The sequence below is a fragment of the Phyllopteryx taeniolatus genome, chromosome 18, assembly GCF_024500385.1.
Source record: "Phyllopteryx taeniolatus isolate TA_2022b chromosome 18, UOR_Ptae_1.2, whole genome shotgun sequence".
Lineage (NCBI taxonomy): Eukaryota > Metazoa > Chordata > Actinopteri > Syngnathiformes > Syngnathidae > Phyllopteryx > Phyllopteryx taeniolatus.
Window position 1 is genome coordinate 10295127 of NC_084519.1, and position 10628 is coordinate 10305754.

The 10628-nt window shown below is 41.7% G+C and overlaps 3 protein-coding genes across 9 annotated transcripts; 2 read left to right on the top strand and 1 right to left on the bottom strand.

Moving 5' to 3' along the window:
- Nucleotides 1-289: 289 nt before the first annotated feature.
- grcc10 (gene rich cluster, C10 gene) lies at nucleotides 290-2291 on the bottom strand. The gene is made up of 4 exons (XM_061753714.1): nucleotides 2205-2291; nucleotides 1710-1763; nucleotides 1172-1348; nucleotides 290-673 (listed from the first exon to the last, which is right to left on the bottom strand). Exons 2-4 carry the CDS (start codon nucleotides 1759-1761, stop codon nucleotides 534-536), a joined length of 369 nt encoding a protein of 122 aa, XP_061609698.1. The 5' UTR covers nucleotides 1762-1763; nucleotides 2205-2291; the 3' UTR covers nucleotides 290-533.
- Nucleotides 2270-4269, top strand: saysd1 (SAYSVFN motif domain containing 1). 2 transcript variants are annotated; one of them, XM_061753713.1, is made up of 3 exons: nucleotides 2270-2408; nucleotides 2475-2627; nucleotides 3859-4269. In XM_061753713.1, exons 1-3 carry the CDS (start codon nucleotides 2403-2405, stop codon nucleotides 4180-4182), a joined length of 483 nt encoding a protein of 160 aa, XP_061609697.1. In that variant the 5' UTR covers nucleotides 2270-2402; the 3' UTR covers nucleotides 4183-4269. The 2 variants fall into 2 exon arrangements, with proteins under 2 accessions (XP_061609697.1, XP_061609696.1); XM_061753712.1 differs by having other exon boundaries at nucleotides 2302-2627.
- A 149-nt stretch (nucleotides 4270-4418) lies between these two features.
- bpnt1 (bisphosphate nucleotidase 1) lies at nucleotides 4419-10442 on the top strand. Of its 6 annotated transcripts, none has more exons than XM_061753705.1 (9): nucleotides 4419-4974; nucleotides 6744-6908; nucleotides 6969-7073; nucleotides 7178-7312; nucleotides 8264-8312; nucleotides 8838-8929; nucleotides 9050-9247; nucleotides 9756-9861; nucleotides 9948-10442. In XM_061753705.1, the coding sequence occupies exons 2-9, from the start codon at nucleotides 6756-6758 to the stop codon at nucleotides 10097-10099; spliced, it is 990 nt and encodes a 329-aa protein (XP_061609689.1). In that variant the 5' UTR covers nucleotides 4419-4974; nucleotides 6744-6755; the 3' UTR covers nucleotides 10100-10442. The 6 variants fall into 6 exon arrangements, with proteins under 6 accessions (XP_061609689.1, XP_061609692.1, XP_061609694.1 ...); XM_061753708.1 differs by having other exon boundaries at nucleotides 7205-7312; XM_061753710.1 differs by having other exon boundaries at nucleotides 6772-6908.
- Nucleotides 10443-10628: the final 186 nt, after the last annotated feature.

The window sequence follows — 10628 nt, forward strand, 5'->3', positions numbered from 1 at the left end:
TTAATGTGGCCCTAATGCTCCTTTGTAAATACAGCTTTGGAAAAAATTGAGACCAAAATTATTATTATTTTTTTGGTGTGAACGTTTTCTGCAAACAAAAGCACTAAATATTTGTATTTTGGAGTTAGGTTGTCAATTTATAAAACTGCATATCTAACCCCCCCACTCCCTCATATACCTATACATGGCAAAATTAAAAGTGAATAACTGTTTGGAGTTAGTGGGTTGTGGGGGACTTGGGATCCACACAACATTGGTGTCTGTGCAAGTAAGGAAACTTCTCAGAAAATACAAAACAATGACATTTATTAACAGTATACAAAATGTTGTGAGTTCATGGAATTGTTCCATAAATGTGATAAATACAAGCAAATACTTGTTTGAAAGAAAAAAAAAAAATGAAATGGCAATGGTGGAACACAGCAAAGTTTTTCTACATAATGTAACTATGGAGCCTTTCAAAGAAGTGACAAAATGACATTTGTGATAATTCTGTCGACAACTTGGATTCATGAACAAATTCAAATTCATTCTTATGAGGCTGGAATGGCGCCCCCTATGGGTGGTGTTGACAGAGGCGGCAGGAGGAGGGACTTTAGTTTGGCTGACATGGCTGCTATTTCGGGGTCCTGGCTTTCATACATCTTTACCAATCTGGCAAACTTCAGGACACCTTAAATGAGAAGCAGACTTGGAGTTAAAACCCTTTTGGACAATTCTATTCCAGATTTCTCAACCAATTCCAAACACAGTAGTGCCTTAAGATACAAGTTTAATTCATTCCATTACCATGCTCCAAAAAAAAATTCTTTCCCCACTAAAATGAATGGAAATGCCATTAATCTGTTCCAGCCTCCCTGAAAACAGCAGATGTTTGTCTTTTTTAATAAGAAAAATAACACAGTATAATACTGTACATGATACAAATACTGTAATGACAGTTAAATAGAAGGAATAGAAATTGAACAGTTTGGGACTTTTTTGGCTTCAATTCAATGGACATTGTGCTGCTCTTCTGGTGTGGTCGCCTGGCCACTTGAGGGCAATATTAGTGTTCGCGCTGCCCACATTAGTCAAGCTTGCAAATGAAAAACTAGTTAACCACTCAAATAGTTATTTTAACTGCATCCAATCCTGGCAGTTGGCCCGAGTTTAAGTATTTTGCTCTCACCCTCTCCTTCATTGTTGAAGCCGTATGCTTTGATGACTTCCTGTTGAATCAGCGTGGCCACGGGGAGCACCAGCTGTAGCATCTTGCCCATGTCGTTGCACGCGCTTTCCCGTGCCTCCTCCATCCTCACCGCGTTTTCCGGCACAGAGAAGGCCTGGATCACCTCACTGAGCACCACTGAGAAGCATGCGCACAAACACATGACCTTAGTACACTTCACTAATGCATATACAATACAATACAGGTGCACCTCAATGAATTACAATATGTAGAGAAGTTCATTTATTTCTGTAATTGAAATGCAAAAGTGACACCCATTATATAGATTTCATTAAAGAAAAACAAATTTCGTATCATAGCTGCTTCAATTTGAGCCAGGAAAACCCCTGTATGACACCAACAAAACTGCAATTAAAACATTATTTTGACAGCTTCGGAAATTGTAGTCGTAATAGTAAATCATGGTTTTATTATAGGAACGTTTTATGACGGGAATTCCCTTTGATTGTTAATTTAGTATGGAGGATGTAAAAATTACCTCTGGTCTGTTCTACAGTCAGGGTGGGCTGCTGTGCTGGTGCAGAGGCCATGTCTGGAAAGAGATTACAACACAGAGCACACTGCATTTAGATTTAGAAATATTGCACTATAACACCTTGCAATGAGATGCAACTGGGGTGTCACGTTACAGATGAGCTTGCTCGAGTGCATAAGGTTAACAAGGATGTGGAGTTCGTCATGTGTTCTGTCGCAACGTCACATCACTACGGTCTATTATACTCTTATTTGAAAGACTGTCTTGACGTCAAGGCAACGTCAACAGAAGCTAATGTGCAACATGATGGCGGTTTGTAAAACAAATGGTGTTTAATAATCGTGACAACGGGAGGAATTAGGTGTGGTTTGAGCTGCTGTCTTGACGATTCGTGTCAAATGTTTAACTGTTATTTTAACCACATATGATGAGTTAACTTGTATAACTATTTATAAGAAATAAGGCCATCAAAATGTAGCAAAATAGCAGACGACTCACCACAACGCCGCAAACAAGCTGGTTAGCCAAAAAGCCGACGGCACCGATTCGCGACAGGCCATTTACGACAGCAAGTCCCGCTTTCAGGCAGACGCCCTGGCTTAAGTAAACAACGTCAAAGTTGTGACACGGAAATGTCACTAAAACGTAGATACGTGGCACTCAAAGCACACTTGTGAACGTTGGCGGTGTCGATGGATGAAGGTGAGCTGGATGGATGAAGTTTAGCGGCTTCTGACATATCGTGACACGTTTCTTGTCGCAATGGAGCGGAAGTTTGCAGATTTCAGGGCTCGGCGGCAGGCGAAAAGGCTTTCCAGCAAGGAGCCCTCAGCCCCCGCTGCTCCCAACACAAACGTGGGCGCGACTCCAGATGGCACTCCGCAGACTGAGCAAAAGTCAGACCCCAGCCCCCCAGAAGAGGTGAATACTGTCAATTTCAATTGTCTACATTGTGTGCTTAACGTGTTTCAAGCGCTCCGCGAACATTATATTCCTACTACTAACTCCTACAGACAAAATAGATTTGGCATTTTCGTAGCGTTTCAATAACATGTCGATGGATGTGCTTTTGTCAAAATACCCCAACGACCAGGAATTGTGGCGCACCTTTAATACATTGTTTTGTTTTGCTGAGTTCCGGATTCATGCAAGTGAGTACAGAGTCGGTTACCATGACGACTAGTTGCAGCGCTTGGGGTGGCTGATCTTACGCAGTGGGCCGAAACTCAACGAGAAATTGTGAAATGCGAAGTACACGCGAGCCCCTTACAAAGACAACTCGAGGACAAGCACTAAGCCGCGCAATTACATTTTGTGCAGACCGGTGGAAGTTGGCCATTGCAGTGGACATATTGACAAACGCAAGTGCTTCGATTAGATTGCTTTATTGTCAAAATATTACTGTGCGTCTCATACCAGACTCATCAGATAAATAAAAGAACAAAGAATAAATACATTTCCATTATACTGGCTCTCATTTACACAGTACACATTGTATATTTAATCATATATTCATTATCCCCCCCAAAAAAATAGATATTCTTGCACACAATATATCATTGCTGTGGTGAAGTTGAGGGTTTATTATGGTGATCGCTTTCAGATAAAAGCTGTTGGATGCCACACTCCCGCCATTTGGACAACTTAGATGTTTGTGTATGCTGCTTATCAGTTGCTATCTGCGCATTCGAGAAAACTTGCTGCCTCAATAGTCAAAAAGGCGTTTCACCCTCATGCATCAAGATGGCAAATAAATGGCGAGTGCCAATATGGAATTGATTGAAGGCTGTGTGCCCCCCCCCCCCACACACACACACACACACAGACACAGACAAATGCTCATTTTCTCCAGAACCCATCATCAGATTTTCTAAATTCTGGTGGCGCTGTACTCAGATCGAGGTGGCCATTCCAACTGGACTCAGCATTTTTCAGAAATCTTGTCACGCTGCTACTGTTAGCGAAGGTGAATCTGTACGAACACTGCATCTCTGCTTATCTTTTGGCTTGGTGGTGCTTCGGCCGCCCTTGAGAGTGACACGCATGGGTGGAGAAACTGTGTGGGGGCAGTAAGTTTCAGGCCTCTTGTGTGGAATTTGCATGATCAGAATCTGTGTTTTTTTTTTTTTTTTTTCCTCATGTGTTTTCACAGGGCGCTAGGGACTGGATGCTAGACACCTCGTGGGGGAGATGGCTGTCCACAAGAAAATATGACCTCTCCAACATCACCCTGCTCAAAGTCCTGCTCTGGGTGGTCCTGCTCGGCTTTTTCGTGGAACTGGAGTTTGGCTTAGCTTTCTTCGTCGTCTCCCTCTTCTACTGGCTGTACGAGGGACTGCGTGACCCGGACGAACGGGAGCCCGGGGAGATGAGCGCTTATTCCGTCTTCAATCCGGACTGTCAGCCGCTGCTTGGCGCTCTCACCGCCGAGCAGATGGAGGCAGAGATGGGCTACAGAGCACTTGCAAACAGATGAAATGCCTGTAAATCTCACATGAATCTTGAATTGAAATAATTCATTGCTATGTATTTGATGTCATTAAATGTCATTTGTCTATTGACAGTTATTTCCGTTACTGTTTCACATTTGAGGGAATATGTGTGGAAGATGGCTGTGTTGTAATTTAGGAAAATGTGTCACCACACAATTTTAATGTGGGGCTTGGCACTGGGCCAAGTGGTTCGCACCTATGCCCCACAGTAAAGAGGTTCTGGGTTCCAATCACATTCCAATGACGTTAATTAATATTTTAAATTGCTCTTAGGTAATTGCTCTTAGGTGTGAATTGTGTGCCCGTTAAGGTATAATTCACTAATTGTTTTGTTTTATGGAAAGGCCAATAAGAAATTTTCTTGTGTAGAAAAAAGGGCTTGTTTTTGTTTCAGCGGTTTTCAAAGTTCATTAACAGGCCACAAGGGGCAGTGTCGCGCTTTCACATACGAAAGGCTCCCTTGTCTCAACGAGCAAGAGCGTCCGCCGGTTGCACTTCCGCATTTGTATCACCGACAATTTTCTGTGGAGTTCGATTTTTATGCTGATTAAAACTAAAATTGGCATGCTGATGCCAACATTGCAGGCAGTTTTTTTTTCCTAGCACGTTAATTGTTTTCCTCTCCACAGCTTACCCTCCAGAGAAGCAAAGTTCCACTGATTAGCTGTATAAGACTCGCCAGCTGATTACGATTGGACTCATCTGCAGCTCCGTGGGAACTTGTTTGTGCAGTCACAATTGAGACGGCGGCGAGAGGCGTGTTCATCTCCCAATAGGTCAGTACTATCAATATCTGCAAACAGAAAGCTCGCGTAGTAGGAATTAAGGGGATTTGCGCTGGCTTCATTTAACCTTGTAACGTGCATACCGTTGTAAGTCGGATTTTTTTTTTCAAAGCTTGTAAGTATTCCATCTTAGTTTTATTTACACATATCTATATAACATGTCTGCTCCTGCTGCTTCTCGTCGTACATGTAACCCTGACTCCTTTTGCTATATTTGTGGTAGTTTCACCATTCCGAGTCAGAGGGCAAACATCAGTGCATTTGTCAAACAATTATATTTTGCATATTTTAAAGTAAAACTCTGTGATCAAGACAAGCCATGGGCTCCTCAAAAAGTGTGCAAGCTGTGTGTTGAGAGTTTATGGACGTGGACCAAAGGAACGTGAAAAGTTGGCATTTGGTGTCCCCATGGTTTGGTGAGAGAAAAAAAGATTGCACAGACTGTTGTTCTTGTTCGTGAAAACATCCGAAAAATAAAAGTCAAATAGAATATCCTAACCTACCGTCAGATATAAGACCAATGCTTCATTCATCTGAAATTGCAGTGCTGGTTTTCGAACTACCACCTCCTCTAGAAGAGCTGAGTGATGTTAAAGAACGCAGTGACAGGACATGGAGATGTAAAGAGAGTCATTTGAGTTATTGCAATATGAAAAACACAATTGGATTAACCTTAAAATGGTGTGCTTCCTTCTTGGTTAGCAACGTGGGTACACAAAGTATCCCTGCTTTCTAGCTCGAGAGAAGCATTGGGGTGAGACGAATTGGCCTCCGAGATCTGATCTTAAATCTGGAGATCCCAACAGTCTACATTAGCCACTTGTTGACAGGAAGAAAATAATATTCCCACCTCTGCACATAAAACTAGGTCTCATGAAGCAATTTGTAAAACTGATGGCGACTGTTTCAAGAACATCATCTTGCAATTTCCTTGTCTGTCAATTGAAAAAAAATCAAGGCCGGTGTGTTTTATGGTCCACAAATTAGGCAGCTAATCAAAGATGAACAGTTCACCGGAACCATGTCACACCTTGAGAAAAATGCTTGGTTATCATTCAAAGACGTCGTCGAGAACTTTCTTGGAAATACAAAAATTGTTCAGAAACTATTGGAGAGCTACAAAGCGCTTGGTTGCAACATGAGTCTTAAACGACATTTTCTTAAGTCATTTTGTAATATTCCATCCATTTTCTACACCGCTTATCCTCATTAGGGTTGCGGGCGTGCTGTAGCCTATTCCAGCTAACTGCGGGCAAGAGGCGGGGTACACCCTGAACTGGTCGCCAGCCAATCGCAGGGCATGTAATATTATTACAAAATGAAATCAGGTGGTGGTAATATGAGATTTAAAGTACTTTATTGAACGAGAAAGACACCCACTTGTGGAGCTCGGTGGAATTGTCTTAACCTGGCCAGAACTATCTTGTCATTGATGTCAGCTCTTTGGGACAAAAGGTGTTTTCTGACATCCATTTCAAGTTAATGTACGACAATTCGCCATAACAGCGAGCTTTTTGTTGTGCATGTGCCCATATTGGTTAGTAAGTATTCCTCATACGTTTTCACTTCATTCATGTGTTAGTTGTTAGTGTTTCTTCTGATCCAAGTGTACAGCTGTTACTTGTTTTTTTATGCACCCTTAATGTGCTACTGTACAGAGGATAAGCAAAATTACAGTGCGTGTTTTGCTAAATTGTATGTAAAGTTTTCGCATTCAGTATGAACAGCTATGCACAACCTAACCTCTTTTGTTGTTTAAGTATGAGTACATTATGGAAATAATGACAGCGTGCGGATCTTCAGCAATGTCTGGGAGTCCTGCTGTGGTTCTTCGCTTGGTGGCTTCGGCTTACACTGTGGCTGAGAAAGCTGGCGACATAGTGAGAAACGTCCTTCACCGTGGAGACCTCGGCATAGTGGAGAAGGTGAGGCATTGACTCATGAATATGTCTCGAATGAGACTGATTTGTCCACTTTGGACACAGGAGGGTGCTCATGATCTGCAGACACTAGCGGACAGACTTGCACAGCGGAGCGTCTGTGCTTCACTGTCCAGACGTTTCCCTAAAATCACTATCATTGGCGAGGAGGTCAGTGTACTTAATTTTTCTCCAACACGGGTCCGAGTGATTTGCATGTCTGTCCCACAGTCGAGACATCCCGTGTTTGACCCTTGGCTCGTGCATGTTCTCAGTGTGCATATTCGTATGGATCCATGCAGGAACTTCCACCTGAGGAGGTCTCAGAGGACCTGATTGAAAATGGCCAAGCAGAAGAAATCCTTCAGAAAGTCTGCCCGGTTGAATATTGTGGAGTGAAAGAGGAGGAGGTAAAAACCAGTGCACTAGGAAGCACCATTTGTGATTGGGTTATCTTTAAATGTATACTTAAGCCCAGAGGTATTCGGACAACGACAGAGTTTTTGTGATGTTGCTTTCATACTTTACAACAATTGATTTGAAGGGGCTCAAAAAAAGGTATTTTACAAAGTGACAAAATTGTTAAAATAAACATTTGTAAAGGAGACAAATTATGTAATTTTATTTTGCAATTTCGAAAACTGTGAAAACGCGCACACCGAGCGATGTGACTAGCGTTGCGCAGTGTGCTACTTTTTATGAACAAGTTTTATGAATGGCCGAACGTTGGCAATTAGTTTTATTGCAATTTGAATCGCAGGTGAATGGCGTCGCTGCATTGCGGATGTAACGGCCAATCAGAGATGCCAGGTCGTATCATGAGTTTTCACCCCCCAAAAATTGTATTTACGAGGTACTAAGCAAGATCTAGTTAGCTGCCAAGCCGTACCAATTGAGTATATTCAGTCTATAATCATGAATAAAAACAAGTAAATGCATATTAACAATAAATCCTACAAACAATTACAGTATACAGGTCCGTGCGATATAACTGCCCCCAACATGAGTTGTTATATAGTGCACACGATCATGAGCTGAGCATGAGATTTTTAATTTTGTTTTTAATTCAGTGAGTGAAGTATTACGCAATCATTCACTTAGTTTTTCTGACTGTGAAGAGAATCGCAGGGGTCTTTGAAGGCAAAGAAAGAATATGTATTCTTCAAAGGCCAATTCAGTTACCTGAACTCAACCCAATAAAGCATGCTTGTCACTTAAGACAAAGTGGGAAGGGTCATTACAACTCGGTCGTTGTCTAAATACTTGTGGACCGCATTGTATATATACTATAATGTGAAACTTGGTCATTTTTTTACAGAGATTACATAGTGGTTTCTGTTTCTGCCTTTTCAAAATATTAGCTGGTTGTGTGGGTGGATCCTGTGGATGGCACAAAGGAGTACACGGAAGGTGAGTCCTGTTGTACAAATACTCGCCAATAGTACAGCACGAAACACTGAATAATGTGACTTAATGAACTGTACTGGCGACAAATATTTTGAAACTAATAAGTGGTGGACCAGAGAGAGAGCATTCACTTTGAAGGAACATTTTACCTCTAATTTTATGATTTCTTTTAATTAAGTACAAACGTGTGTAAATGTGTTTTAAACCACATGCATTGTGTTTCGGTTCATATTTTAGGTTGTCTCTGAAGTTATAATATATTTATGAGTGTTATTAGTTATACAGGTATGTGTTTTTTTTTTTAATTAAAGTGTAAAAATCAATTAGAAAAACATATATTTGTTTGTATTATATATTATAATAGAGAAAATAATTTTAGTAGGAAATATGGTTTTTAAAATATCATTTTTATTAGTTCCTTCTGTCCTCTCTACTGTAAAGTAGTAGTAAAGTACATTATTTGAATTGCTGTATTGATAATTTCAATTAGTCCAACTGCCATATATTGTATGTTGTTGCGTATTTCAGGCTTCCTCGATAACGTGACCGTGCTTATCGGAATCGCCTACGCAGGCCGCGCAATCGCAGGTGTCATCAACCAGCCTTTCTACAACTACCAGGTCCGGACCAAATTCAACGATCCGACTTCTCTTATGAACTGTCGCTCTTATTTTTTATTTATTTATTTATTTATTTATTTTTTTGGGCCGACGTTTACCTCAAGACTTGTCTCTCGCCAGCTTGGGCCAGGGGCGCGTTTGGGAAGAACCATGTGGGGGATGCTCGGACTGGGTGCCTTTGGATTTCAGCTACAAGAAGTTTGGGACAACAGACGCATTGTGACCACCACGCGTTCCCATAGCAACAAGCTTGTAACAGACTGCGTCAATGCAATGGAACCTCATGAGGTTATAAGAGTGGGTGGTGCAGGGAACAAGGTAAGCTGTATTTAAGTTATTCCAGCGGAACCTCCAAAGTTGAACGCTCGCTGTGATGCTGGTTGACTTCCAAGTTGTTCTCATTTCAAAACAAAGAAACTCATGTAAATTGAAATAATGTTTCAAACTTCATATTAACCCTTTTACATTCACTGTACAGATGATGTTTTGAATAACATTTAAACATTCTTTTCGGCATGTTTTTCCAGAATATTTAGTTTGAACTCCAAATTCTTGAGTTTAGTATCGTTGTTCGCCCGCCTGGCTTCCGTGCAGACAGCGTAGGTTCAGTTCCCACGGTGTGCTTGTGAATGGTTGTCTGTCTCTAAATTTGCACAGTGATTGACTGGCAACCTGTCCAGGGTGTAGTCTTAAGTCTGCCTTTAGCCCAAAGTCACTGGATAGGCTCCAATTCACTCACAACCCTGAGCAGGATAAGCGGTGTGGAAAATGAATGGACGGAGGAGCATGACCTGACGACGAGTCATGGCGAGTTATCTTTCCGCAGATCATCCAGCTCATTGAGGGCAAGGCGTCCGCTTACATCTTTGCAAGCCCAGGAACCAAGAAGTGGGACACGTGCGCTCCCGAAGTTCTCCTGCGCTGCGTTGGCGGTATGAAACATCACTTTGGATTTGGCACTCAATCCAACCGGCAGCCCGCATCTAATTTGCGTAATGCGTTCCTTTTTCTCTACCAGGTAAACTCACGGACATGCATAATAATGCGTACCGCTATGATGCTAATGTGAAGCGCATGAACTCCGCCGGCGTTCTCGCGACGCTCAGAAACCACGAGTACTACGTCAGCCGAGTGCCCGAGTCAGTGCTGCAAGCCCTGAAGTCCGACTGAGGGTCGTACGCAATGATGTCATAAATCATCAGTGATGGTTTTATCAACACATTGGAGTCCACATCATCCTCATTTAGTCTAAAATACACAAAGGGGCCCATGCCTAGCACATCCAGAAGGTTGTTACGTTCAAATATGGATTTCATATTTAATACAGAGTAGTGAGTCAACTTTGAAATGTGTTTTTATGGATAAATATTTACTCTCAATGTTTATATTGCTGGCCGTGTCTGTTGAAATACACCACTCAAAACGAGTTAGGCATATTCGGCTTCCGGGTGATATTTCAGGTTAAACAAGTAACCTTTGCAGGTGAATCTAATTTAAAGTAAATTTGAATACACGCCTCCAACTGTTGTCCAATGTTTCAGTACTTTTTGCGCAACTTTCTCTTCTCTAACAAGGCAAAGATGAACGGCAAAATCCACAACTGATGTTTGATCCATTATTTAACAATGTCCAAATGTGAACAGCAAAATGAACAGGACTGATTAAATAGGAACTTTAATTGAACCGAGAAATGTTTTGG

Excerpts from the sequence above, each read along its gene's own strand:
- saysd1 (XM_061753713.1), top strand. Across the intron at positions 2,628-3,858 it reads ACCCCAGCCCCCCAGAAGAG|GGCGCTAGGGACTGGATGCT; the intron begins GTGAATACTGTC and ends GTGTTTTCACAG.
- grcc10 (XM_061753714.1), bottom strand. The coding sequence starts at position 1,761 with ATGGCCTCTGCACCAGCACAGCAGCCCACCCTGACTGTAGAACAGACC. Across the intron at positions 1,349-1,709 it reads GACTGTAGAACAGACCAGAG|TGGTGCTCAGTGAGGTGATC; the intron begins GTAATTTTTACA and ends CATGCTTCTCAG. Across the intron at positions 674-1,171 it reads CTTCAACAATGAAGGAGAGG|GTGTCCTGAAGTTTGCCAGA; the intron begins GTGAGAGCAAAA and ends TTCTCATTTAAG.
- bpnt1 (XM_061753705.1), top strand. The coding sequence starts at position 6,756 with ATGGAAATAATGACAGCGTGCGGATCTTCAGCAATGTCTGGGAGTCCT. Across the intron at positions 7,074-7,177 it reads TCACTATCATTGGCGAGGAG|TGTGCATATTCGTATGGATC; the intron begins GTCAGTGTACTT and ends GCATGTTCTCAG. Across the intron at positions 8,313-8,837 it reads CACAAAGGAGTACACGGAAG|GCTTCCTCGATAACGTGACC; the intron begins GTGAGTCCTGTT and ends TGCGTATTTCAG.